Source organism: Macaca nemestrina, chromosome 15, assembly GCF_043159975.1.
Source record: "Macaca nemestrina isolate mMacNem1 chromosome 15, mMacNem.hap1, whole genome shotgun sequence".
NCBI classification, from domain to species: Eukaryota; Metazoa; Chordata; class Mammalia; order Primates; family Cercopithecidae; genus Macaca; species Macaca nemestrina.
In genome coordinates, this window is record NC_092139.1 from 37,423,221 (window position 1) to 37,448,765 (window position 25,545).

At 55.8% G+C, this 25,545-nt stretch overlaps 2 protein-coding genes across 5 annotated transcripts in view; one reads left to right on the top strand and one right to left on the bottom strand.

The window, feature by feature from the left end:
• On the top strand, positions 1-19,854 carry LOC105481586 (heat shock protein family A (Hsp70) member 12B). Of its 3 annotated transcripts, XM_011741261.3 has the most exons (14): positions 1-116; positions 3,592-3,773; positions 5,934-5,993; positions 8,091-8,188; positions 9,522-9,661; positions 11,881-12,067; positions 12,481-12,585; positions 12,903-13,019; positions 15,001-15,175; positions 16,018-16,104; positions 16,536-16,640; positions 16,755-17,013; positions 17,590-17,693; positions 18,294-19,854. In XM_011741261.3, exons 3-14 carry the CDS (start codon positions 5,951-5,953, stop codon positions 18,947-18,949), a joined length of 2,076 nt encoding a protein of 691 aa, XP_011739563.1. In that variant the 5' UTR covers positions 1-116; positions 3,592-3,773; positions 5,934-5,950; the 3' UTR covers positions 18,950-19,854. The 3 variants fall into 3 exon arrangements, with proteins under 3 accessions (XP_011739563.1, XP_011739562.1, XP_011739564.1); XM_011741260.2 differs by lacking the exon at positions 3,592-3,773; XM_011741262.3 differs by lacking the exon at positions 3,592-3,773 and having other exon boundaries at positions 9,537-9,661.
• ADISS (adipose secreted signaling protein) overlaps positions 17,996-25,545 on the bottom strand; it is a 17,140-nt gene continuing 9,590 nt past the window's right edge. For both annotated transcript variants that reach the window (XM_011741258.2, XM_011741257.2), the window contains exons 3-6: positions 25,300-25,442; positions 22,226-22,364; positions 21,150-21,272; positions 17,996-20,914 (exon numbers count right to left, since the gene is read on the bottom strand). In XM_011741258.2, coding sequence (XP_011739560.1) covers positions 20,814-20,914; positions 21,150-21,272; positions 22,226-22,364; positions 25,300-25,442 — 506 coding nt within the window. In that variant the 3' untranslated portion in view covers positions 17,996-20,813. The remainder of the gene's footprint in view (positions 20,915-21,149; positions 21,273-22,225; positions 22,365-25,299; positions 25,443-25,545) is intronic.

The following is a 25,545-nucleotide window of genomic DNA, read 5'->3' on the forward strand; positions in this document are numbered from 1 at the left end:
GGCCGCAGGGCCGGGCGCACGTCGAGGGCTGCGGCCGCCACAGCAGGCAGGGCTAACGGGCTGCGGGCCCGGGATCGCAGCGGCTGGACGGGGCTCGAACTGTAGGGAGGGCGGAGGTGAGTTCTGGGGCGGGGGCTGCTGGGCGCCCCGAGTGGAGAAAGGCGCGGAGGTTTGCCGTCCTGGGCTGTCGGCTGAGACCCCACCAAAAACCTCCAGACTCCACGCGTCTGGTGGGGGCAGATCTGCAAACCCCTCTCATCAGCGAGGCTGCGGGTTCGGGAAGGCACTTGGGACTGCGACCTTGGGCTCCCACCTGGGCTTCGGGGGACCACCTCCCCTGTCCCTTGCACAGCTGCTCAGAGGCTGAGGCTGAAGAAACTCCTGTGTCTTACAGGCTGGCAGGACTGGTGTGGGCTGGGGCCCGCTCCAGGGAGCCAATTTGGGGGACCCGGTGCCTAGGCCTGAGGTGGAAACTTGGGGGTTGAGGGTATGTGTGTGTGTTGGGGGTGCCTCAGGGGTCCCAGGCCCTGTGGTCCTGAAGTGCAGCAGAGTACCGAGTGACCCAGGTGCCAGGGTCTGAGGCCGGGACCTGGTCTTCCGGGCAAGCTTGAGGTCCAGGTGGGGTGGGTCCAGGTTCCCGCTGGGGCAGTGGAGCCTGTCTGTGAGGCTAGCGTGTGTTGATGAGAGAGATTGGAAGGGAGTGAGCACGAAAGGGACTCTCCGGAGAGCAGACGCAGCGCAGGAATCCCAGGAGAGAGGGGTAATGGGGGGCTGTGGGCAGAGCATGGGAGGGGCTCTGTTGTTTGTGAACTGGCTGCTCCCATGATGAGGACCCAAGGGGGTGCGGCAGGATGTATGGAAAGCAAAGATGAGGACAGGGAGGGGCCATGGGAGGCCATTTCTGTCACTCCCTGCCCCAGCGCAGGATGGGGCAGCCACCGCACTCAGCCACCCATGGTCCCTTCTTCTTAAGGGCTCCCCTCCAGAACAGAGTGGGGCAGCCCTTTGGGTGCCGTTTCTGATCTGTGCTTTGGGCCCTGGTTGGCCCAGTCTGTGGCTTGGAAGAAACGCCTGTGGCCTCACTTAGCCCGCTGACGGAGTCCTGTTCCATTACAGGGCTGGCTGGGTGCTGAGCAGAGAACAGCAGGCGGAAGAGGCAGGGTCCTAGCCAGGAGGGGAGCTATAAGGACTTGGGTGGGCTCTTTGTCTACACAGGCATCATGTGGAGCCCTGAAACCCAGAACACTGCATTCCCATAGTGCTCCTGGGGACATGAGTGCCCAGCTGAAACACCCCACCCAGGAAGAGATCCTCCGAGGATTCTCTATCAGGCAAAGGGTCTGGCCCCTGCAAGGTGGCTCACACCTGTAATCCCAGCACTTTGGGAGGATGAAGTGGGAGGATCGCTTGAGGCCAGGTAGTCGAGGCTGCAGTGAGCTGTGATTGTGCCACTGCACTCCAGTCTAGGCAATAGAGCAAGACCCTGTCTCAAAAAAAAGAGCAGGAGTGGGCCGGGGGAGGGGGGCAGGGTTCATCCTAGGCTATTGTAAGACCGGGGCCACTCTGGGATGGGAGTCTCTGGTTGTGAGTTCCTGCTGGGCCACACCCTATCCTGGTCCCCAGTGACTAATAGGCCCTGCCTATTGGGTAGAAGTCAGGGCCAGGGGTCAGGGAGAAGCTGATGACTAGAGGTCAATATGAAGCCAGGAGTTAGGGGTCAGTCTATGGGCAGGGTTAGGGATCAGGCTGGGGCCAGAATTTGGCATGTGCTTGTAGCCAGGAAATGGAGTTCCTTTCTGTGTAAATCAAACTGTCCCACTCAATTACTCTCAAACCCATAGGCACCACCAGTCTGAAATTAGTAGGCCCCTGAAGCGGGGGTCAGCCTCCCCTCATTTTCAGCTATGGACTCTGCCCAGACCTAGCTTTTGGGAGCTGGGCTTGTCCCATGTTCTGTGGTCAGCATTCTCCTTAAGTGTTCCTGGGTGTGTGTGCTTGCTTGGCAGTCAGCCACCTCTTGGCTTACCTCCACCTCTCGGGGAATCCGTGGGATCCTCCTTCTTTAACACATTTTTATTTTATTTTTTTGAGATAGGGTCTCACTCTGTCACCCAGGCTGGAATGCAGTGGTGTGAGCATGGCTCACTGCAGCCTCAACCTTCCAGGCTCAAGCAATTCTCCCACCTCAGTGTCCAAAGTGGCTGGGACTCTAGGCATGCACCACTACACCTGGCTAATATTTGTATCTTTTGCAGAGATGGGGTTTTGCTATGTTGCCCAGGCTGGTCTTGAACTCCTGAGCTCAAGCAATCCACCCATTTTGACCTCCCAAAGTACTAGAATTACAGGCATGAGCCACCACACGCAGCCTTTAACACAAATTGATTTAGTTCCTACCTCCTTCCTTAAAGAACTCGTGATGACTAGAATGCGATTCTCAGTGAGACCAAAATCTCTAACAAGAAAATTCAGAATCCGCATCACGAAGGGAAAGAACACTGCTCAAACCTGCCCAACTCCCTGCTTTTATCAACACCTTGCATATCTGGACTTGTTAACATAAGCCCTCTGTGTCACCCATTCTACCGGAAAGGGCGTTGAGGCACAGAGATGTGGCATGATGCACTCATGCCACGTGCCCTAATAGGCTCTTGCCATCCCTGAAACCCCAGCATAGGGGTACTCAGCATATCGCATGAGAGACAGTAGATAACTGGACAAGCTTCCGATAGCTAGGAAAAGTATAGGCCCATGGTTTGGATGTGGAATCTAGCATAGAAGGAGGACTCAGAGTTTTTTTTTTTTTTTCTTGAGATGGAGTCTTGCTCTTGTCGCCCAGGCTGGAGTGCAATGGCGCGATCTTGGCTGGCTGCAACCTCTGCCTCCCGAGTTCAAGCGATTCTCCTGCCTCAGCCTCCTGAGTAGCTGGAATTACAGACATCTGCCACTATGCCCGGCTAATTTTTGTATTTTTAATAGAGACGAGGTTTCACCATATTGGTCAAGCTGGTCTTGAACTCCTGACCTCAGGTGATCCACCTGCCTCAGCCTCTCAAAGTGCTGGGATTACAGGAGTGAGCCATGGTGCCCGGCCCAGAGTCTTTTTTTTCTGGTGGTTCTAGGTTGTTTCTCCCCCAGGTACAATAGCCTTAGTCCAGAAAATCCATTCATTCATTCAGTAAAGTGGTTCCCCAGTGCTAAGCACAGAGCCTGGCATGAAGAATCTCGATAAGTGTTTGCTGAAGAATCAGAACAACATACAAATAGGGCTGCCAGCTCCTCCCTCGAGGCCTTGATCCAGTAGTATGCTGGTTAATGGTTTTCAATCAGCTCTGGTAGAGGGATAAAATCCTGATTTGTAGTGCTTGCCAATTTCTGTGGTGTAAATACTCCCAGCCATGACTGATTTCAAGCTACCAATGTGATATCATTGAATGCAGAACTGGGAAGAGACAGAAATAATCAGCTCACATGAGCTGGCGGGACCCAGTTCAGCATCCCACTCCATCACCCTAAGCTGGGCTCCTGCCCCTGGCTCCTAAGACCCCTCCCCTCCCCTCTCTGTGCTTTCTCTTTTCTCCACAACACCAGCTGCTATATGCGTGCCCACAACCAGCCCCCATCCTTTTTCTGATTCTGATTCCTGAGCATCCAACTGTGTACCTCCAATGGTACAGAGGACAGCAAGAGTGTCTGGAAATCTCCATGGTGCTGGCCATGCAGGAGAATCCTGGACATACAAGAGTGTGCGGGAGTCCAGGTGTCTGTCCACGGTGGGGCTGGTTTGTGTGAACTGTGTGAGCAAGGGTGTGTGCATGTGTGTATGGGCATGCCAGAGCCAGCTCTGTGTTTGCCTGTGTTCTATAGCAAAACTTTCTGATCGGGCCGCTGGTGACAGAGAGGGAATGGATTGGCCCTGTGTAGCCTCCCCCTTTATTTAGGGGAGCAGCCAGGCCCACCAATGAGAACATAGTGTCAGTGGTCTGCAGACTGGTTGAGAGACACTGTTGAGCGACACTTCTCAAACTTCAATGTGCACCTGAATCACCTGGGAATCTTGTTAAAATAGGCCAGGCACGGTGGCTTACGCCTGTAATCCCAGCACTTTGGGAGGCCGAAACAGGCGGATCACCTGAGGCCAGGAGTTCGAGACCAGCCTGGCCAATATGGTGAAACCCCGACTCTACTAAAAATACAAAAATTAGCGGGGCATGGTGGTGCATGCCTGTAGCCCCAGCTACTTGGGAGGCTGAGGCAGAATAATCGCTTGAACCTGGGAGGTGGAGATTGCAGTGAGTTGAGAACTGAGATTACGCCACTGCACTCCAGCCTGGGGGACAGAGTGAGACTCTGCCTCAAAAATAAATAAATAAATAAAAATAAAATACAGGTTCTGATTCGGCAGGTCTAGGATGAGGCCTGAGGTTCTGCATTTCTAACAAGCTCCCAGGTGATACCAATGCTGCTGGTCCTCAGCCCACACTTTGAGTAACAAAGCTGTTGATGGTTTGGAATATCCTGCCTATAGCCTGGCCCCAGAACTTCAGACAGGATTGAGGCCCTCCCATCTTAGAAAATAAATATGCTTCCTCACCTCCCTTCAGCTTTAGTACCCTCCAACTACTGCCCTCACATGCATTCCTGATCTCAGCCAAGCTTCTCAGAAATTCTAGCTCAATATGATTACATCACTACACTCCAGCCTGGGCAACAGAACAAGACCCCATCTTAAGAAAAGAAGTTCTAGCTCATGTGACCTCTTGCTCACTCCTCACCTAAGCTTACCTGCCTTGGGCCACTAAAACAGGTGTTTCCAGTCTCATCTGAGGACCTCTTACAGGGATCTAGCTTTACCCATCTCTTGGTACAATCTTCATGAGACCATGGGGCATCTCAATCTCCTTGGCCAGTCCATGTTCCTCTGTTCAGCCTTTAAGTGTAGGTTCTCCTCGTGACAGAGTGACATCCTATCTCAAAACAAACAAACAAAAAAAGAAGGCCAGTTATGGTGGCTCACAACTGTAATCCCAGCACTTTGGGAGGCCGAGGTGGGCGGATCACTTGAGGTCAGGAGTTCGAGACCAGCCCGGCCAACATGGTGAAACCCCGTCTCTATTAAAAATACAAAAATTAGCTGGGCATGGCATGCAGCTGTAATCCCAACTATGGAGGAGACTGAGGTAGGAGAATGGCTTGAACCTAGGAGGCAGAGGTTGCAGTGAGTCAAGATCGTGCCACTGCATTCCAGCCTGGGCAACAGTGAGACTCTGTCTCAGAGAAAAGAAAAGACAAATTGAGTCATGCCCCCACCCCAGCCTGCCACCTCAAAGCTTTCAAGATTTGCTGTTGCCCTTCATATAAAACCAAATCTGAAATAGGGTGCACAGGCCCTGCCTGCAGGGTGAGAGCCCAGCCCAGCCCTCCGTCCAGACTTACCATGTCCCCTTCCCATCCCACATTATCCAGCTTTGACCTTCCCAGCACTCAGCAACCCTTGTCATTTCAAAATCACTTGCCTAATTATCTTCTCCATCAGACTGTTGGTTTCTAGGGCAGGGACAGTGTCTCTCTGGGTCACTGATATCTCCTAGCACCTGGCACAGAGCAGGCACCAGAAAACATTTAGGAGGATCCTGATTCCAAGAAAGTAAAGCCATTTTTTGAGACAAGCTGGGAACTGTGGGACTTTAGATGAGATTTAAGGAATTACTGTTAATTTCATTGGACATGAGAATGGTGTTTCGGCGATGTTGTTGAAAACGTCTTTATCTGTTGGAGAGATGTATTAAAGAGTTCATAGGTGAAACAACATGATGGCTGGGATTTGCTTCAAAGGACTCCAGCCAAAAGTAAACAAATAAAATAAATAAGCATTCAGTGAGGGAACAAAGGGACAAATAAATCCCACTCTGCTTGTCTGTTCCTGTTGACAGCTACAGGGCCTGCAAGGATGTTGACTGTCCCGGAGATGGGCCTGCAGGGGCTGTACATCGGTAAGGACCCCCACCACTCTGCCCTGCCCCACCACCCATTCACCCCAGCAGGCACTGAGACCCACCTACAGGTTGTCCAATGTACCTCTCCCGCAGAGCTTCCCAACAGCCCTTCTGTGAGTGAGTGTGTGTGTGTGTGTGCATATGTGCAGGGCAGGTCTGTGCTTACTGGACCCTCCCGTGTGTGCAGGGAGGGTCTGTGTGCAGAGGTTTGTGTATGTTAGTATGTGTGAGTATGTGTGCACACAGGACTTGTCTATTCACAGGACCTCCATGTATATATGAGTGTGGGCTGAGTGCATGTGTGTGTGCCAGGAGGGTCTGTGCACACAGGAGTGTATACGTGTGCGTGTGTTTTGTTCAGGCTCCGTCCACAGGACCCTGTGTGAGTGCGTCAGTGAGTGTGTGTCTCTGCGGGTAGGTCTCTGTGCACAGAACCTGTGTACGGGACTATAGTCTGCAAGTGGGCACACATGCAGAGAATTCTGTGTGTGCATGGAGGGTCTGTGTGCACAGGAGTGTTTGCAGGTCCATGTGCTTTGTTCAGGCTGTGTGCACAGGACCCCGTGTGAGTGCATCAGTGAGTGTGTGTCTCTGTGGGCAGGTCTCTGTGCACAGGATCTGTGTACGGGAGTATAGTCTGCAGGTGGGCATGCATGCAGAGACTTCTGCGTGTGCATGTGCATGTGCATCTGCCCATAGCCTGGTCTGGGAGCAGGCTTGGTTCTCTGCAGGGGTGGGAGGCCGGAGGCAAGAGGGACACTCCTCAGGAAGTCCATTCACAAAGACCTGGTGGGCTGGGCCCTTCCTTCCTGCCTCCCTTCCCAAGCTCGAGCCACAGCAACTTGGCCTCTCAGGCTGCAGCTGGTGGCAGGGCCGGAGCCTGCCCTGGCTGCCTGAGGAGAGACAGCCCTTGGAATGTGGCCACTTTGTCCCTGCCCCTCCAGCACCTCAGACTCTGGCCCTGTCCAGGTGCTTCCCAGAGTCCCCCTCATGCCTGGCCCTTCACCTATGTTCCCAGGTTACCCCCAGGGCCAGGGAGAGTGGAGACCTGCCTGGCAGCACATGGCAGGGCTGTGGCTGAGGGAGAATAGGGCCTGCCTGATTTGTCCATGGAGCTTCCTACCAGATCTCACTCTCCCTCCCTAGCCAGACTCCCTGGCCTGTCCATGGATCTCAAGGCTGCCCCCAGTACTCTTCACATGCCCCTTAGCAATGCCCAGTGTGGTGGTGGCAGCTACTGGCCCACACCTGTGGGGGTCCAGTCAGGCAGGCCCTCCTGCCTCATGAGCCGCCTGATCCTTGGAGCCAGGCCTGGGGCTGTCCTCCAGGGCTACTCCACTCCCTCCCACCAAAGGTCCAGCTCAGTCCCAGGCCTGCAAGAGGGTCTTGATGGGGCCTCCTGCCCTGAAATGCTGGCTCAGGGTGTGTGTATATGTGTGGGTGGGGGGTGGGAATCAGACTTCCTAATGGTGTGGACACCCCCCTTTCAGGACTGGGCTGTCTTTATGAGTGTGGGAGGAGATGCTGCCCCTCCTGGATCCTCCCCAAGCAGCCAGTTGGGCCTGTCTGTGGCCCTTGTGGGCATGGGAGCTGGGGAGTTCCCTCAAGCCCTGATTAGAACCACGTGGCCCAACTTTAGGGTGGAGGGGAGCAACCCCACCTCCGAGCCAGTTAGGTCTGTAGCCCCACCTTTTGAAGGAGAAGGGCTTCTCTCTCCTCCACTCCCTCCCAGGAGCTCACCTGCCCTATCTCCCCTGCCCTTCCGTCTCTGGACTGGGTCTCCCTGCCACACAATGCTTTTCTGTCCCTCCCCTCCCGCACTGTGTTTCTGAGGGGCCCTAGTGGGGAGACAGTGAGTCCCCAGAGAAAGCACGGGTCACCCGCTAGGGAAATGTTGCTTCTGATAGCAGACCCTCAGCTCCTGCCCCTACGTCACGCGTGTCTTTCCTACACCCCCCAGTCCTCCTCCCTAGCAGAGAGCCCCTTGCCTTAGCCCAGCAAGGACTGATGGAGAACCTCTGGGTGCCTAGCTTGGGGTCCACTGCCATCCCTACCCTGCTTGTGCCAGGATGAACTGCCCTCTCTTCTCTGCAGGCTCCAGTCCGGAGCGGTCCCCAGTGCCTAGCCCACCCGGCTCCCCAAGGACCCAGGAAAGCTGCGGCATTGCCCCCCTCACACCCTCGCAGTCTCCAGTAAGCGCAGAGCAGGGACCAGGTGGTGGGTAGCCTGGGTGGTGTGGATGGGATCGTGCCTGGCAATGTCATGAGAGGGCCTGGGCTAGGAAGGAGGAGGGGATGGGGATACCACCATGCCTCTTGTCCCCATACACTCCAGTCATGTGCCCCCCAGAAGGATTGGCCTTGGGCGGCCCTGGACTATAAAGGTAACAATTCTACTGAGAAGGTGAGCCCCATGTAACTAATCCCAACCCCCCCCAACACAGGAGGCACCCACAGCCATTGAAGCTGGCCTGGCTGAGGCAAGTGTTCCTCTGAGCATGTGGCTTTTCTAGGTCCCCAGAGCACTGGGCCTCCTGTTGACCACAGTCCACCTTAATCCAAGTCATATCTGAAGGAGAGGAGACATGTTGCTAAAAAAAATAGTCTGGAAACTATTAGCTCGGGCTGGCCATGGTGGCTCACACCTGTAATCCCAACACTTTGGGAGTCCGAGGTGGGCAAATTGCTTTGAGCTCAGGAGATCAAGAACAGCCTGGGCAACGTAATGAAACCCCATCTTTACAAAAAAAATACAAAAATGAGCTAGACGTGGTGGTGCACACCTGTAATCCCAGCTACTCAGGAGGCTGAGGGTGGAGAATCGCTTGAACCCAGGAAGCAGAGATTGTAGTTAGCCAAGATCGCACCACTGCATTCCAGCCTGGGTGACAGAGTGAGACCCGGTCTCAAATAAAAAGGAAACTACTAGCTTGAAGTATCCAGGATACCACCTCCCCACCCCCAAGCTCCCTGGGTCACCCCATGTGGATGACCTTGCCCTGGTGGGGACCCCCTTATTCTCAGGGAGTCCAGCCCTGGCACAGGAGAAGGCACACAATTCTCTGGAGACATGCACGTGCTCTCTTCTGTCTGCCATAGAATCAGTCTGGTTTGTGTCACTGTGGCCACAAGGAGCAAGAGGGTAAAATACATGCACTGGTCCATGTGCTGTAAAACTGCCTGGAGGAGCAAAATTGCTCCCAGCTGGGCCCAGACTAGTGGCTGCCTATGAAGATGGTGTGAGGTGGGGGTGGGGCTAAGGCAGTCCGGGGGAGGGTGGGCAGAGGCTGGAAGCAGGAAAGCAGGAGCTTGAGACGAACCCTGCCTGGGGCTACCTGAGAGACATGTCCAAGGCTCAGCCTGGAGCCTGGGAGGGCAGAGGAGCCTGAGCAGGTGGGCAGGTGGTGTGGGCCAGGTCCAGGGCTGGTCTGGACCACAGTCAGTGGAGGGAGTGTCTTCCCCATGCAGAGGAAGCGTTGGGGGTTGGGGGGTGGGGGTGTCCCTGCTGGCTACTTGCTAATTCTAGGTCTTGCACTTGCAGAAGCCCGAGGCCCGAGCCCCCCAGCAGGCCTCCTTCTCCGTGGTGGTGGCCATTGACTTTGGCACCACGTCTAGTGGCTATGCTTTCAGCTTTGCCAGTGACCCTGAGGCCATCCACATGATGAGGTGAGGGTAGCTGGGCTGGGAGAGTGAGGTGGGGTGGGTGGGGAGTTCCTCATACCTAGGGATGAGCTTGGTCCCAAAAGTACTGTCACCGAGACATGGGGGTCTCCTCAGAGGCCCTGCCACCCCTAGTCTGGGGCTCCCCACTCGGGCAAAAGGTTGGAGGATGGGCCCCAGGCCTGTGTTCCTGGTCTCAACTGGAGCAGCTCCCAGCCCTCTGAAAGAAAAGTAAGACTTTGTTTTTAATTTTGAATTAACATACAATAAAATATGCAAATCTTTTTTCTTTTCCTTTCTTTTTGAGATGGAGTCTCACTCTGTTGCCCAAGCTGGAGTGCAATGGTGCGATCTCAGCTCACTGCAGCCTCTACCTCCTGGGTTCAAGTGATTCTCCTGCCTCAGCCTCCCAAGTAGCTGGGACTACAGGTGTGCGCCACCATGCCTGGCTATTTTTTTTATTTTTAGTAGAGACAGGGTTTCACTATGTTGGCCAGGCTGGTCTCAAATTCCTGACCTCAGGTGATCTGCCTGCCTTGGCCTCCCAGAGTGCCTCACAGACATGAGCCACCACACCCGGCCTTTTTTATTTTCTTTCTTTTTTTTTTTTTGAGAGACAGGGTCTTGCTCTGTCACACAAGCTATGTGCAGTGATCATACCACAAGTGCAGTGATATGATCATAGCTCACTGCAGCCCTCAAACTCCTGGGCTCAAGCAATCCTCCTACCTCAGCCTCCTGAGTAGCTAGGACTACAGGCAGTACCACCACACCTGGCTAATTTTTTAAAAAATTTTTTGGAGAGACAGGGTCTCACTGTGTTGCCAGGGCTGGTCTTTAATTCCTGGCCTCAAGTGATCCTCCCACTTTAGCATCCCAAAATGCGGGAATTACAGGCGTGAGCCACCATGCCCAGCCCACAGATATTTTTCTAAGCTTGTAGACAAACACATACATATACAAACATATATGTGTTTTTTAAGTAAAAGTGAGATATACAGCTTGCTTTGTTTTAAAGCTTCAACATTATTTTGTAGATATTTCATGTCAGTACATACAAAGCTACCACTTTCTTTGAACGGTTGCCTAGTATTCCATAGTACAGATGTGTCATAATTTATCCATTCCCCTATTGACAGTTTTAGGGTTTTTTTCCCTCCTCTCATTTTTCACTATTACAAAAATGCAGCAGTAATATCCTTCTATGAAAACTTGTGCTGCAGTCTCTATGGGGTAGATTCCTAGAGGTGATTCCTAGGTCCAACATCTCAAATAAAAAACAAGAAAATGAAGGTTCTAAGGGTTGAGTTGACAAGTCACACTGTTGTTATGAAAGACATGTTTCAAAAATTCATTCAGATGTTGGTGGGTTTTGTGTGAACACTCCCCTTGGGACCTCAAGACCCCAGTCCTTTGAATGTGTCCTAGAGGGTTGGCAGGCAGTAGGTAAAGCTATAGGAGACCTCAAAGCTCTCAACCCACACTGGGATGGGAGGTAAGAGGGGCTTCTCCAGGCCTGGAGACTGGACGGAAGATTGAATGGAGAGACAGACAGGTAACTGCTCCCAAAATACATGGGACTTTAGCTTCGTGAGATTGGACTGTCCTTCCTTCTGCATCACAGGAAACCACAAAGGCTCCAGGCACTTACGGCCCTCTAGGAGCTGTAGGACATCCCAGATGTCTTGCTCATCAACACACACAGCTGAGGCCATGCTGGGGCTAAGGACACATCCAGGAACATTATCTCTGTCCTGTGGAGGTGAAAGTCACAGGATATAACTGGGGGACATCCCGGCGTCCTCCTAAGCCCTCTCTTCCCACCAGACACCAAGCCCCTAACATCTCTAGATGTGTCCCTAACATCTCTAGACCCGACCTGCTCTCACCTGGATGGCTGCAATATACTCCTCCTTGGTTTCCTTTCTCCATGCTCTCTTCCCTCCATTCTGTTGCTCCATGGGAGCCAGTGACCTTTATTTCTAAAGGCAAATGTGGTCATACCTCTTCGCTACTTAAAATCCACGAAGACAGAATTCTGAATGGCCTTCTGTGCTCTTCATGATCTCACCTTAGCATTCTTGTATTTTCTCCTGCTGCCTGTCCAACCGACCCATAGCTAGTTCTCCCTGCTCTTTCACATCTGTAAGTTTTTGCACATGCTGTTCCCTCTGCCTGGATTCCCACCTAAGGAGGGTTGCACTGACGGCCCTGTGCCTCCGCAGGAAATGGGAGGGCGGAGACCCGGGCGTGGCCCACCAGAAGACCCCGACCTGCCTGCTGCTGACCCCGGAGGGCGCCTTCCACAGCTTTGGCTACACCGCTCGCGATTACTACCATGACCTGGACCCGGAAGAGGCGCGGGACTGGCTCTACTTCGAGAAGTTCAAGATGAAGATCCACAGCGCCACGGTGAGTCACAGGGCTCCAGACAGGGAGGCGGGGCCAGCATTGAAAAGGGCAGGGCTAATGGGGGGGTGGGGCTGGGGCAAAACCAAAACGCGTGAGGACCGACCCGATGGAGTCGTGGCTGAGAGGGGGCAGAGCTAAAGGGAGACGTCGGACTCCAGTGTGAGCGGAGCACAGAAATGAGACAGGTGGAGGTGGGGCTAATGTGGGTGGGGCTAATAGTGAAGCTGGGGTTGCAGGAGGGGTGGGGCTAAGGAGAGGGGCTGGGACAGAGCTAATGTCAGATTGGGGCAAGAGTGGGATGGTGTTAAAGAGATGGGGAAGCTCCAGGAAACGGGGCGATTTTAAGAGCAAGGTCGTCAGGAAATGAGTGCCGAGCTGAGGCCTCCTGCAGAGCCGCCCTGTGTCCCTGCCAGGATCTCACCTTGAAGACCCAGCTAGAGGCAGTAAATGGAAAAACGATGCCCGCCCTGGAGGTGTTCGCCCATGCCCTCCGCTTCTTCAGGGAGCACGCCCTTCAGGTGCGCTGCGGCCCCACCTCTGCCGACTGTAGCAGGGACCCCCTCTTGTCCCCTCATCCGAAACCGCTCCCCCATCCCGTCGCCGACATTGGATGGGTAGCCACCGCCGGAAGTCAGAGGTCATCTTCTCCAGTACCCTCCTCCCTTTTTGTCTGGTAGAGCCTGCACCAAGCCATACTGATGGGAGGGGGGCCGATTCTTCCAACTCTGCTGGGAAGTCCTTCCTGTGGTTTGATTAGTACCTCCAGCTCCGCGGAGGGCTGAAGACCACCCTCCCTCCAAGCCACCTTTTCTCTGACTGCCCGCTCCTGCACCAGGAGCTGAGGGAGCAGAGCCCATCACTGCCAGAGGAGGACACTGTGCGCTGGGTGTTGACGGTGCCCGCCATCTGGAAACAGCCGGCCAAGCAGTTCATGCGGGAAGCTGCCTACCTGGTGAGGATGTGCAGACGGGTCAGAGAACACTGCTCAGGAAGGCCCGGGCCTGCCCCCATGCCTGCATGCACCCCACCACCCTTGAGACCACAGAGTCATTGTGGAAAGAACTTCAGCCTGCTCCTGCTGGGAGTTTGTAGGGTTGCTCCCACCAGGAGAGGGAGTGGGCCTGCAGAACAGGGGACAGAGGGACAAGAGGCACAGCCCAGGCCAGTGTAGACAGTGCCTTAAGTCAGGTGTCCTAGAAGCAGAGCCCAAGATGGAGAGTCTTATACGTGAGGTCTATTGAAGAAGGGTTCTCAGGAGAAAGGCAAGGGAGGGAGGCGGGAAGTCAGGTGTCCTAGAAGCAGAGCCCAAGATGGAGAGTCTTATACTTAAGGTCTATTGAAGAAGGGTTGTCAGGAGAAAGGCAAGGGAGGGAGGTGGGACAGGAGAAGGAGCTATGAAGGATGTGGTCTTGGCTAGAGTCTAGCCTCAAGTATAGCCTCAGCTAGATCCCATGGGGAGCTGCAGAGGGAGAACTGTAGCACAGAGCTGGGGCCAGCTTCTTGCACATCCATATCGGTCTGTCACTGGTTCTGCGGGAATGGGAGGGATACCTCTCCAAGTGAGGCCATTCCCATTTAGCTGAGGGCCGTTATCCAGAGGAGGTAGCAGCTGTGAGCCAATAGCAGCCAACACTCATAGTGGCAGGCAGGGCACCTAGAACATTCACTTCACTTGGCATCAGTATTTTCAGGGACACCCCCACCACCGCCCACCTTTGTTGGTTCTTGAGCAGGGGAAATAGGACTATGAAAGTATAAAGGGAGGCGATTCTGGCCAGTGCATACAGGTCTTCCTACCACTGAGATGCTCCAAGGTCTAGAGCAAGGAGTTGGGGGGCTCCATTGGAGACAGAGAGGGTGTAGCCTCAAGACTCATTGTTTGGTCCTAACCCTGGAGCCTTGGATACAGACCCTAGGCTGTCCAAAAGGGATCTCAAGCCTGCCTGTAGACACCCTGGAGGGGCCCCCAATCCTCCCATACCTATGGGCCAGGCATGACCCAGGGCCAGGTCTGTAGATGGCTACGCTTTTCACTGGAAGGAGCTAACTCTGAGCACAGTGAACATACCTGTGCAAGGATCAGAACAGAAGCAAGGCTGTCCCCAGCTGGAACAAACACCTGCTCCCCCAGCGTCCCCTTGCCTATTTCCCCACCCCCTTTCCTCTCACGCTGTTCCCTGGCTGCTCAGGAAAGTCTGGCCCTGGGTAGAAAGTCTCCATTCACACCCTTATCCCTCTTCCCTATCTGGTCAGAATCTGGGGAACCCTACAAAACCATGACATACTTCCCACAGGGATCCGCTGCCCTGATGAAGGAAATAACTCCAGATCTCAAGTGTTTTTCTCCACCCAACTGGCCTGTCTTGTTGCCTGGAATCTCAGCTTCCTTCCTGCTATATCAGATTCCCTGGGAACAAAGTTCTCCTGGGAATGGGGTGGCCTATGGCTACCATCTGACACCAGCCTGGTGGAGAAACAGGGTTCAGTGAGCTAAAAGGGCTCCCCACCATCTCCTCTGAGCCACCACACCCCCCCACATTGTGCTAGAGTCTCTGCCAACACCCCCAGCCAGCGCTCAGCTGGCCACTTGCACCTGTGAAGGGGAACCTTGCTGCAGACCCGCTATCTTGGGAAGTTTGAAGGGACACATCCCAGGGGTTCTAGGTCTGCATTCTGTCTAGAGTCTTTTCCTGCTAGGCAACTTCTTCCCCATCTTTGGCCAGGGCCATTCCCTCCCCAGCCTGGTCACAGCGTGGCTATGAGGCAGCTCCAAATTTGTGCAGCACAGAGGGGCCTGAGAGGCCTAACATGGGTGGGGTGTGATGGAGGAGGAGGTGGGAGCCCCCACAGGCCCGCGATTCCCCACCTCCCGGTGCCATCTTAGGTGTGACAGCCCACGGTGCCGCCTGACCCTGCCCACCACCCATCCCCAGGCTGGACTAGTGTCCCGAGAGAATGCAGAGCAGCTACTCATCGCCCTGGAGCCTGAAGCTGCCTCGGTATACTGCCGCAAGCTGCGCCTGCACCAGCTCCGGGATCTGAGTGGCCGGGCCCCAGGTGGTGGGCGGCTGGGTGAGCGCCGCTCCATCGACTCCAGCTTCCGTCAGGGTGAGCTGCCCCCAGGGACACCACCCACCCTTGGAGGGTCAGAGGGTTACTGAAGCCAGAAGCTCAGCCATGTCCAGTATGAAAGGAAGGGGGTCCCCACCCCGGAGAAGCCCAATTTGAGCAGGCAGAAACATGCCTGGTGGAGCCCATCTGAGGGAGGGAGGCACAGCCCTGCCCAAGGGCAACCTCGTCTCAGGGTGGGACATGTCCTACCTGGGGGAACCCAATCTCAGGGTGGAGATTTCACCTTGCCCTAGGGGAGCAAGGTCTGAGGAGGGCAGGACTCTGCCCAGCCCTGAGTCTGAGGGTCAGGGGAAACCCAGCCTATCCCAGGAGGAAATTGCTGGGGTACTGACAAAGGAAGAAGTCCACCCACTGCATCGGCTGTCCCCTTCACTCCCATCATCTTCCCTGACACACATCAGCCCCAAGCTCCTGCTGCCAAGACCAGGCACTGAGGCCAAGGACAGCTATGGTCATCTTCCCAGATGCCATCTCCCAGGGCAGGGAGAAGCCCTAAGTCCTGAGTCCCCTCTGAGACTCCAAGGACACCTACCTGCCTCCACTCCTCCAAACCCTCTAACCCTGATTTTGCCATGACCTGAGACCTCCTGGGTTAAAGGAAAGCCCTGTGTCCATAAATACTTCCCCCCCAGCTGTTGGATACAGGGTGGGAGTTTGGGGTTCAGGATTGCCCTCTCCCAGTCAGGAGCAGGTTGGAGTTTCAGGAGCACTGGTTGCTCCCAGTGCCCATGGAGGGCCTGGGCAGGAGGATGGGAGTTGAACGCCATAGCTGGAGCACGTCCTTCTAATCTCACTCCCTGCTATCTCCTGACCCCCAGCTCGGGAGCAGCTGCGAAGGTACCGCCACAGCCGCACGTTCCTGGTGGAGTCGGGTGTAGGAGAACTGTGGGCAGAGATGCAAGCAGGTAGAGGGAAAGGGGGATGGAGAGTTATCCTTGGCCCCTACCGGGCACCATATACTGATGGGGGGAAAGGCATGTTTGCAAAGCCCGTCTCTTCCTCCTCCACCCGCTGTACCTAACCTGGCCGTCCCCTCACAGTCACCCGCACCCCCACCCCACTCACAGCGGCGCCCCTAACTCCCACTCCTCCAGGGGATTCTCCGCGGACGCTCGGGTGGAGTTGCAGAGCCTCTGGAGCCATTTCTCCCCCACACCCTGCGTCCATATGTGGTGGTCTGAGGTTCAAGCACCTGAAGCCCCTCACGTCCCTCCCCCAACCCTGCAGACAGGCCTTGGGACCCGGGTCAGGGCTGGAGGCTGGGCGAGGCTGGAGGGGGCGCAGGGCTGAGGGTGCGAGGCCGCCCACGAGTGTGTGCCCACGCTCGCCGCCGCAGGAGACCGCTACGTGGTGGCCGACTGCGGCGGAGGCACCGTGGACCTGACGGTGCACCAGCTGGAGCAGCCCCATGGCACCCTCAAGGAGCTCTACAAGGCATCTGGTGAGTAGCCAGGCGGCATCCCGGTACCCAGCGTGGCCCGGGCCCCGGCCCCGCCACCGCACCCTGGCAGCCGGGTGAGCGCTGACGCCCCCTCCGCCCCCTGCTCTACCCCAGGGGGCCCTTATGGCGCGGTGGGCGTGGACCTGGCCTTCGAGCAGCTGCTATGCCGCATCTTCGGCGAGGACTTCATCACCACCTTCAAAAGGCAACGGCCAGCAGCCTGGGTAGATCTGACCATCGCCTTCGAGGCTCGAAAGCGCACCGCTGGCCCGCACCGTGCAGGGGCGCTCAACATCTCGCTGCCCTTCTCCTTCATTGACTTCTACCGCAAGCAGCGGGGCCACAACGTGGAGACCGCTCTGCGCAGGAGCAGGTGGGTCCCGGGCCCGCGGGCTCAGGCAGGGTTTGCCGACCCGGAAATGACCGTGCACGGGAGGGTCCCGGGCCCCAAGGAACGGTGGGGGATCTGCCTGATTCATCCCACATATACACCAAGCCAGCAGGGTGTCGGGGTGGGGCGGCGGGGAGCAGCGAGTTAGTGCCCCAGCCCAGCAGGCTCCACCCACGGAATCCGCAGCCCGAACTGGGGCAAGAGAGAGAATCATGGCCGGGAGGCGGCAATGACTGGTCTCCTTCCAGCCTTCTCTACACCCGCACCCCGGGGCCCTGCCGGCCGATGCTCCTTGGCTTCCCTGCACCAAAGCAAGAGGAGGCCTCCCCCAGGACCTCGTACCTGGAACCTGGAGCAGGCTGGCAACTAAATCCTGACTGAGTAGGGTGGGGATGAGGGCTAACATCCAGCAGGTCCAGTCCTCCAGACATCACGTGCAGTCGGTGCCCAGGCACTTTTGCCTGGTGGCAGAGGTAGAGAATAAGAACCACGGACCCCAAACTGGGGCAAGCAGCTGGGCCCTGACCGATAGGTCTGTGCCCCTTTCACCACTAACAGCGTGAACTTCGTGAAGTGGTCCTCACAGGGGATGCTCCGAATGTCTTGTGAAGCCATGAACGAGCTCTTTCAGCCCACAGTCAGCGGGATCATCCAGCACATAGGTGAGCACCTGAACTCGGTCCTCCACCCGCCCCTACATAAAACAGATGCGGAATAATTCCCCCCCCAATCAGTGCCTAGAACTCTCCACACATCCATACACTGGGATGAGACCTAGAATCATCTAGAACACCTGGAGGATGAAGTGCAGTGGTGATTAAGAGCTAGGGGGTTGATATGTAGTCTTGCCAAGGCAAAAAACCTCTGGTGCCTCAGTTTCCCCATTTATAAAATGGGGTGATAGTATTGGGTTCTCAAAACGTTATCACAGGGATAAAATGAGCTTAAGTATCTACAGTGAGCATAATGTCTTGCACACAACGTCTAGGTGTTTAATACGTGTAAATGCATATCCTTATCTCTTGTTCTCCACGTTTCGTGGTGGGAGAGAAGTGGGGAGCGTGAGTGTTGGGGAGGCAAAGCCCTCGAGGACTCGCGGGAGCTCTCAAAGAAAGTGCTCAAATGGCTACTCTCTAGTTGCTAGGCGGATACGAGCTAGGGAGGGGAGGCGCCGGTGGCCGCCTAGTGGTGGCCTCAGTGGCTCTCTCTCTTTCCCCGCCTTCTCCGCCCTCTTCACCCGTGTCCCCCGTCCTGTACCACAGAGGCGCTGCTGGCGCGGCCGGAGGTGCAGGGTGTGAAGCTGCTGTTCCTGGTGGGCGGCTTCGCCGAGTCAGCGGTGCTGCAGCACGCGGTGCAGGCGGCGCTGGGCGCCCGCGGTCTGCGTGTCGTGGTCCCGCACGACGTGGGCCTCACCATCCTCAAAGGCGCGGTGCTGTTTGGCCAGGCGCCGGGCGTGGTGCGGGTCCGCCGCTCGCCGCTCACCTATGGCGTGGGCGTGCTCAACCGCTTTGTGCCTGGGCGCCACCCGCCCGAGAAGCTGCTGGTTCGCGACGGCCGCCGCTGGTGCACCGACGTCTTCGAGCGCTTCGTGGCCGCCGAGCAGTCGGTGGCCCTGGGCGAGGAGGTGCGGCGCAGCTACTGCCCGGCGCGTCCGGGCCAGCGGCGCGTGCTCATCAACCTGTACTGCTGCGCGACCGAGGATGCGCGCTTCATCACCGACCCCGGCGTGCGCAAATGCGGCGCGCTCAGTCTCGAGCTTGAGCCCGCCGACTGCGGCCAGGACGCTGCCGGCGCTCCTCCCGGCCGCCGCGAGATCCGCGCCGCCATGCAGTTTGGCGACACCGAAATTAAGGTCACCGCCGTCGACGTCAGCACCAATCGCTCCGTGCGCGCGTCCATCGACTTTCTTTCCAACTGAGGGCGCGCCGGCGCGGTGCGAGCGCCCTCTGCCCGACCCCGCCCTCTTTCGGTCCCCGGGCCTGCGGAGCGGGGTGGGGCGGGGGAAAAGATGGTTCTGCTGTGTGCGCCTCTTTCCCCGCCCTCCGGCCCCGGGGAGATGAGGTCATGGCAGGGTGGGTGGGGACACACCCAGAGACTGGCTTTGGGATTGGGCCCTGGTTCGCTGACTGCCAGGCTGAAGGAACCCGCCAAGGACTGAACGGGTAAGGGTGACTGAGAAGAGGTTTGCAAGACAGAGCGCGCAGCCCTGCAAGTGGCAAGTGACCCCGAAGGAAGAACGCAACAGAAGATGGAGTCTTGGTCTGAACTTAGCCGAGTAGGGGTGGGGGTGCAGGGCTGGAGTTCACTCAATGATGGACCCAGCCTGAACCGGGAGGCAGGCAGAGGAACCTTGTGCTGTAAGAAAGTGACTGGAAGTGGACTCCAGAGGGACAGGTGTGGTAGTACAGTCCTGGTGTGGTGCTGACCACCCAAATATGACTGAATTGTAGAAAGGGCAGTAGATCTCTAATGGGAGGTGGGAACATTATTATGGTGGAGGCAATTATGAGGGTAGCATTTCCTTCTAGACAAAACACCCATCTGGGAAGGCCCCAAGGGCAGCTTATGAAGGACCCCACTTGCACCCCACCCCAGCCATGGAAGGGTAGCTGGAGGGTGGATGAGGAGGCCAGAAGGAGCACTGAGGGGTGGTCCCAGCACTGCTATTGACTCGGTGTGCCTTTAGGACATTCTCTGACGGCCCATGGGCCTCAGTTTCCCAAAGTGTGAAATGTCAGGCACTTCCCTCCAACTGTGACATGCAGCAGCCCCACCTGCCTGAGAGCCCTGAGGTGACAATAAAACATTTATGCTCAAGGGGAAGCCATAGCCTACTGATATGGTGTGGAGACCCTAATAGTGGGAGGAGTGTAGGGGTTCCGGGTGCTATAGAGAGAAGGGAGAAAGCTTTCAGCTGTGCATAGGGAACTGACCAGAAGGGGGTGCTGCTGTCTCCCCATCAAGCATCCCAAACAACTCCACTGCTTAAGACCTCTCTTGCCTACACGAGGTCCCTCCCTCCTCATTCAAACTAATTGTCTTGGCAGCCAGCTTCTGGCCTAAAATGCCACCACCTGTGCATACCTCTTGTGGGGCTAGGTGGTATAATACCACGCGGTGCCCCTGCCTCCTGAGTGAGCCTACCCAAGTCCTTCCTTGGCCCATCTGCAAAGGAGTAGGCATTACCCCAACCCCAGAGAACAAAAATCCACCTGGCTTCCGGTATCCACTGGAAGTTTTATTTCTTTAGGGTTCTATCCCAACCAGTCGCTTAAAAACCAAGTAACACAGACCTGAGGGCTGGGGGGGGGGGGCTGGGGACTGCACCTCCCTCCTACTCATGGTGGACAGCAGTGGGGACGAGGGAGGGGCAGGAGAGGTGGCTGAAGCAAGGCAGCAGCAGCAGTAATGGGGCCACGATGCCACAGAGCCAGCTCCATCCTCTCCCAGACCCTGGTTGGAGCCCCTATGGCTTGGGGTGGGGAGTGGGAAACCCACCCCAGGCCCTCCCTCTCCCTTCCTCAGACAGCCTCCTTTCGGGCTCAACCCATTTCTTCCGGCAGGAGACTGAGGCACACGGAGAGGAGGAAGTGGGAGAGGAGGACGCGGGAGGGGCAGGGTGGCGGCACAAATGAAGGCAGAGGTGAGAGGCGTGGGCAAGGCCACTCCACCCCCACGCCCACCCCAGAGAGGGGCGAGGAAGCCACACCATCACGCAGCATGTCGGGGGGACAAGGCGGGGTTTAAGGCTGAGGGGCCCGGGGCAGGCGGGGCCTCAGGCCTCAGTCAAAGCCATGCCAGTCGCTGTGCTCTGAGTCATATTCCAGCTCGGCGCCCACGCACTTGACACCGTCCAGCAGCATGGGCGTGCCGTGGTGTCGGTCTGCAAGGTGGGGTGCAAGTCAGTGCCATGCTGGCCCCTGGCCCCACCCATGCGGCCCACTAAGGGGACCCCTCCCCTTCCCTCAGGGATCAGCTGGAGGTGGGGACCCACCAAGGAGGTTGAGAACCCCCAAACTGGGCAAGGAGCCCTTGTTCAGCCCTGGTTCCCTGAGGACAGAAACCCTTGCAGTCGAGCTTGTGCATCCCTCCTCCAACCAGGAGCCTCACGCTCTCACCCATGACGCGGGCCTGCACCGTCACGCGCACACAGGTGCCGGTGCCACCTTCGCAGGCTAGCAGTATCTCCTCTTTGAGGACGCCCTCTTTGTGTGCTGAGTACTCGCACTTGACACTATAACCTGCCCGGGGACAGAGGCAAGTGGTCAGTACCTCCCTCAGCCTCCCGATCCTACCCCTGGCACTCACTGGCCCCTACCCACCACCATGGCGGGGGGCTACATGCTGAGTTGCCCCAAGAAAGGGGCAGGGATGGCCCTTCTGGAGCCCAGAGACCCATTCCCCCTAGCAGGGGTGCAGAGGTCTCAAAAATTTACCCATTCTTCAGTGAGCTGGACATGCCTCCAGCCTGTGGGCCACCCCAATGTGGCTCCAAGAGTGAATGAAGTAGGGTCCAATTCAGGCTTCCAAAAGAAGGTCTGGCTGTTTTCTCCCAAAAGGAAGGCAGGGAGAGGCGGTGATGAGGAATGAGGGGGGTGAGGCGGGGTAGGCTTTGAGCAGATCAGATGGCAAGAGGTAAAGGCCTGAGGGGTCTCAATCCATTGAAGGACAAGGTTATGGGGAGGCTGGTGATGGGGACAGGAAACTGAAGCTGGAGCTCCATGAAACTGACACCCTAGCCTCTGCCAGCCTGGGAGCTGGGGGTGGGGCAGGACCTGAAGGGAGCCTGATAGGAACAGCAGCCTGAAATCCAAGGTCTGGGACTGGTGGGTGCTAGGAGTTATCCACAAGGTGTGTGTAGCTCCAGCAGGTTTTTCTCGAGGGTTAGGGAAGCAGGAGGGAGAGCTGGAGGCTTCAAACAAGTTCCTCAGCGGCTCCCGTCTTGGTTACTGCCCCACAGAGGTAACCATCACACCATGGGCAGGTACAGGCAAGTACGAGCTCATGGACTTCTGTTCAGGGACAGGGAGCAAGGCCTGGAGTGTGGGACCTGCTGTGCTGCCACACTGCAAGCTCACAAAGAGGTGCCATGTCCCCGACTTGCTGAGCTGCCCATCCACCCTAGTTGGGGGTAAGGGAGCACCCCATGTTCTCACTCCCACTCCCTATGGGCCTGCTGGAGGAGGGGACGCACCTTCAGGGACGGGCACCACGCTGAGGAGCTTGAGGTGCAGGCTGGGGACAGGTGCCTCACGGACGTCCTTGCTCAGCCTGTGCACTGGGGGCAGAGTGAAGGTAATCTCATACCTGTGCAGGATCTTCAGGAAGCCAACCTACAGCAAGAGAGGTGGGGGAGGGAGGCACCTTCACTTCCTGCTTCCCCCAGGCCCACCCAGTTGTGTCACCTATGATCCCATGGACCCCAGCACCTGCTTCCCCAGAGAGCCCAGAAAGCCCAATTCCCTCCATCACTCTAGCTGATCGACCACCCAGCCCAGTGGCCCCAGCCCTTTCACAGACCCCTTCCCTTGAGGGTCCCAGCCCTACAGCTTGGCCAGCAAGATCCTCAGCATCTGTCTCACAGGCCCCAAAGTCCTCAGTGGCTCATTTCATAGACGAGAAAATGGAAGCCACAAAATGACTGGCCAAAGGCCACATAGTGTGGCCAGGGTCAAGTCCTCCCTAGACTTCTTAACCACTCCTGCCATGCATGGCACCCAGCAAGGTACCACCCACTGCCTACAAGGAAAGGTTCAAAGTCCCACAGGTCATCCACCTGTCCCCATCACTGCCAGTATCCCAGGGTCAAGGATGCTGGTCTTCCATTCGCTCATAGGATGACACCAGGCCACAGACAGTGCGGGATGAGGGATGGGATCAAATTAGAGACACGACAGTAGACCAGCTGTGTCAGCCCAGAGCTGGACCATAGGCCTGGCACCAGCCATTGAACTGGGGCTCCTGGCTGCCCTGCTGGCACCGGATTGTGGATGCCCGCCTGCCCACTCAAAGGCTGACTATGCCCAATGGCCCATACTCACAACCCAAGCAATTTCTGTTGTTCATTCACAGTGCTTGGTGACAGCCACCCTCTGGAACAAATGCCATTCTTGGAAACTCCAGCAGTATGAAGGGTCACAAGCCAGGGTGGTTGCTAAGCAGGATGACTGGCAGGGGTGTCAGGCCAGCAGGCAAAGGGTGCATGCTGTACTCCCAGCTCACATGAGCACACAAACTCCTGCTCACAGTTACCGGGGCTGGGCAGCCCCATCCCTGGGGGCCAACTGGGACTGGCTGCAGAGAGTTTTAGCTGTTCAATGGGACCAGGTCGATATTGCTACATGACAAACCTCAGTCCATGTGCCCCCCTCATGCTCTGCTGGTAGAGGGCACACCCCTCAAGAAGGCTTTCTGGCTGTACCTGCTAACTGTGACCCTGTGACCCAGGGGTACTACTTGTAGTATTTTCCAGGGGAAATAGAGATGTGCAAAAAAATACTCTTCGCTGCCTTATTTATAACAATGAAAACAAAAACAGCCGTAACACCCAGGAATAGGGAGCCAGCTAAGTCAATGATGACACATATCATGGAGCAGTAGGCAGTTGTAAAATCTCGTGGAAAATTATTTACTGACACAGGAGACAGTTCACAACAGAAACAAGCAAAAACCAGTGTGGACATGGTGATGCCAGCTTTTGTTTTTGGAAACAACGCTTTTTAAAATAAGCTGGATCCGTCACCATAGTGTTTTCAGAAAAATAAATAAATAAAATTTTAAAAAGCTGGAATAAGCCGGGCGCGGTGGCTCACGCCTGTAATCGCAGCACTTTGGGAGGCCGACAGGGGTGGATCACGAGGTCAGGAGATCGAGACCATCCTGGCCAACAGAGTGAAACCCCGTCTCTACTAAAAATATAAAAAAATAGCTAAGCGTGGTAGCATGTGCCTATAATCCCAGCTACTCCGGAGGCTGAGGCAGGAGAATCACTTGAACCCAGGAGTTGGAGGTTGTAGTGAGCCGAGATCACGCCACTGTACTCCAGCCTGGTGACAGAGCAAGACTCCGTCTCAAAAAGAAAAAAAAAAAAAAGCTGAAATAACACACATCAGAATATTAACCATGGTTATTTTGGGATAGTATGACTGTGGGTACTTTTAAATTTCTTCACATTTTCTCTGTCTTCCAAATTTTCTCATGTCTATTAAGACATGAGTGGATTTTGCAATGAGGGGAGAGAGCTATTTTTAAGTGTTGGTTTGTTCCGTTTATTCTCTTGGGGAAGCTGTCAGCTGTAAGACAAAGAGTGGGAACTTCAGAGTTGGACAGAAATGGAGACAAAACCCACCTTTTTTGTTTGTTTGTTTGAGACGGAGTCTCTCTGTTGCCCAGACTGGAGTACACTGGCGCAATCTCAGTTCACTGCAACCTCAGCCTCCTGGGTTCAAGCAATTCTCCTGCCTCAGCCTCCCAAGTAGCTGGGACTACAGGTGTGCGCCACCACACCCGGCTAACTCTTGTATTTTTAGTAGAGATGGGTTTTGACACGTTGGCCAGACTAAACCTGGGCCCCTTTTGAGCAGCACAGCAGACCCCCCTGCAGGTCCAGCTCAATAGGCCAGACCTCCCCCGACCCAAGGGCACTCCTGTTCAACTCTGGACCCCTCATTTATTGACTGAATAAATAAGGCCTCAGTCTCCATTTTCCCCAACCCAGCTCCACCAAGCAGAAAACAGGGGGTGATAATACTACTTCAAAGAGCCTAACTCAGCCAGAGATTGGGCAAAGAAGGGTTAAAAAAGAAAGCTGCACCTTGTTATTGCTGTAATTAGCTTCACACCTGTATCACATACATACATTCTTCCATTCTCATACCAAGTCTAGGTAATGTGATTGTCTCCACTTGAGAGAAGAGAAATTCAGGTCCCAAGGTCACAGAGCCAGAACGGCTGGCCCAGACCTGAACCTGGGCCAGTGGCACCATAGCCGCGACACTGCCTTCCATTGCTATTGTCTGGGTAAAGCAGATGACAGCAATGGCTCTGCTCATCTTGATCTGGATGACATTCTTGATCTGGATGACATTCTAAATGCTCTCATCTCATTGAAATCTCACTGCCTCCCATCTGACAGATGGGGAAACCAAGGCACAGGGAAAGGCACAGACATGCCTATAAGCCCAGCTGAGAGGAAAGGGGACAGGCACCCAGAAGCCAGGCAGAGCCAGGGAGTGGGAGAAGCTGCTGATGGGGGAGGTGTGCATGTACCTTGACCAGAAAGCTGCTGTCACTCTCCTGGGTGACCATGACCACCGAGTCATGCAGCTTCTCATCAAAGTGGACGTGGCTGTGGGATCCTTCCGCATCATGGCCTGCCGCAAAGCGGATACTCCGGACTCTGGGCTTGTTGCCTAGGAAGAGTGAGAGAGGGCTCTGAGGGCTTTCCGTGTCCCCAGGAAACTCCTCCCGCTTGTCCCCTCGTTGCCCCCAAGACTGCCGTTGACATCATCCAAC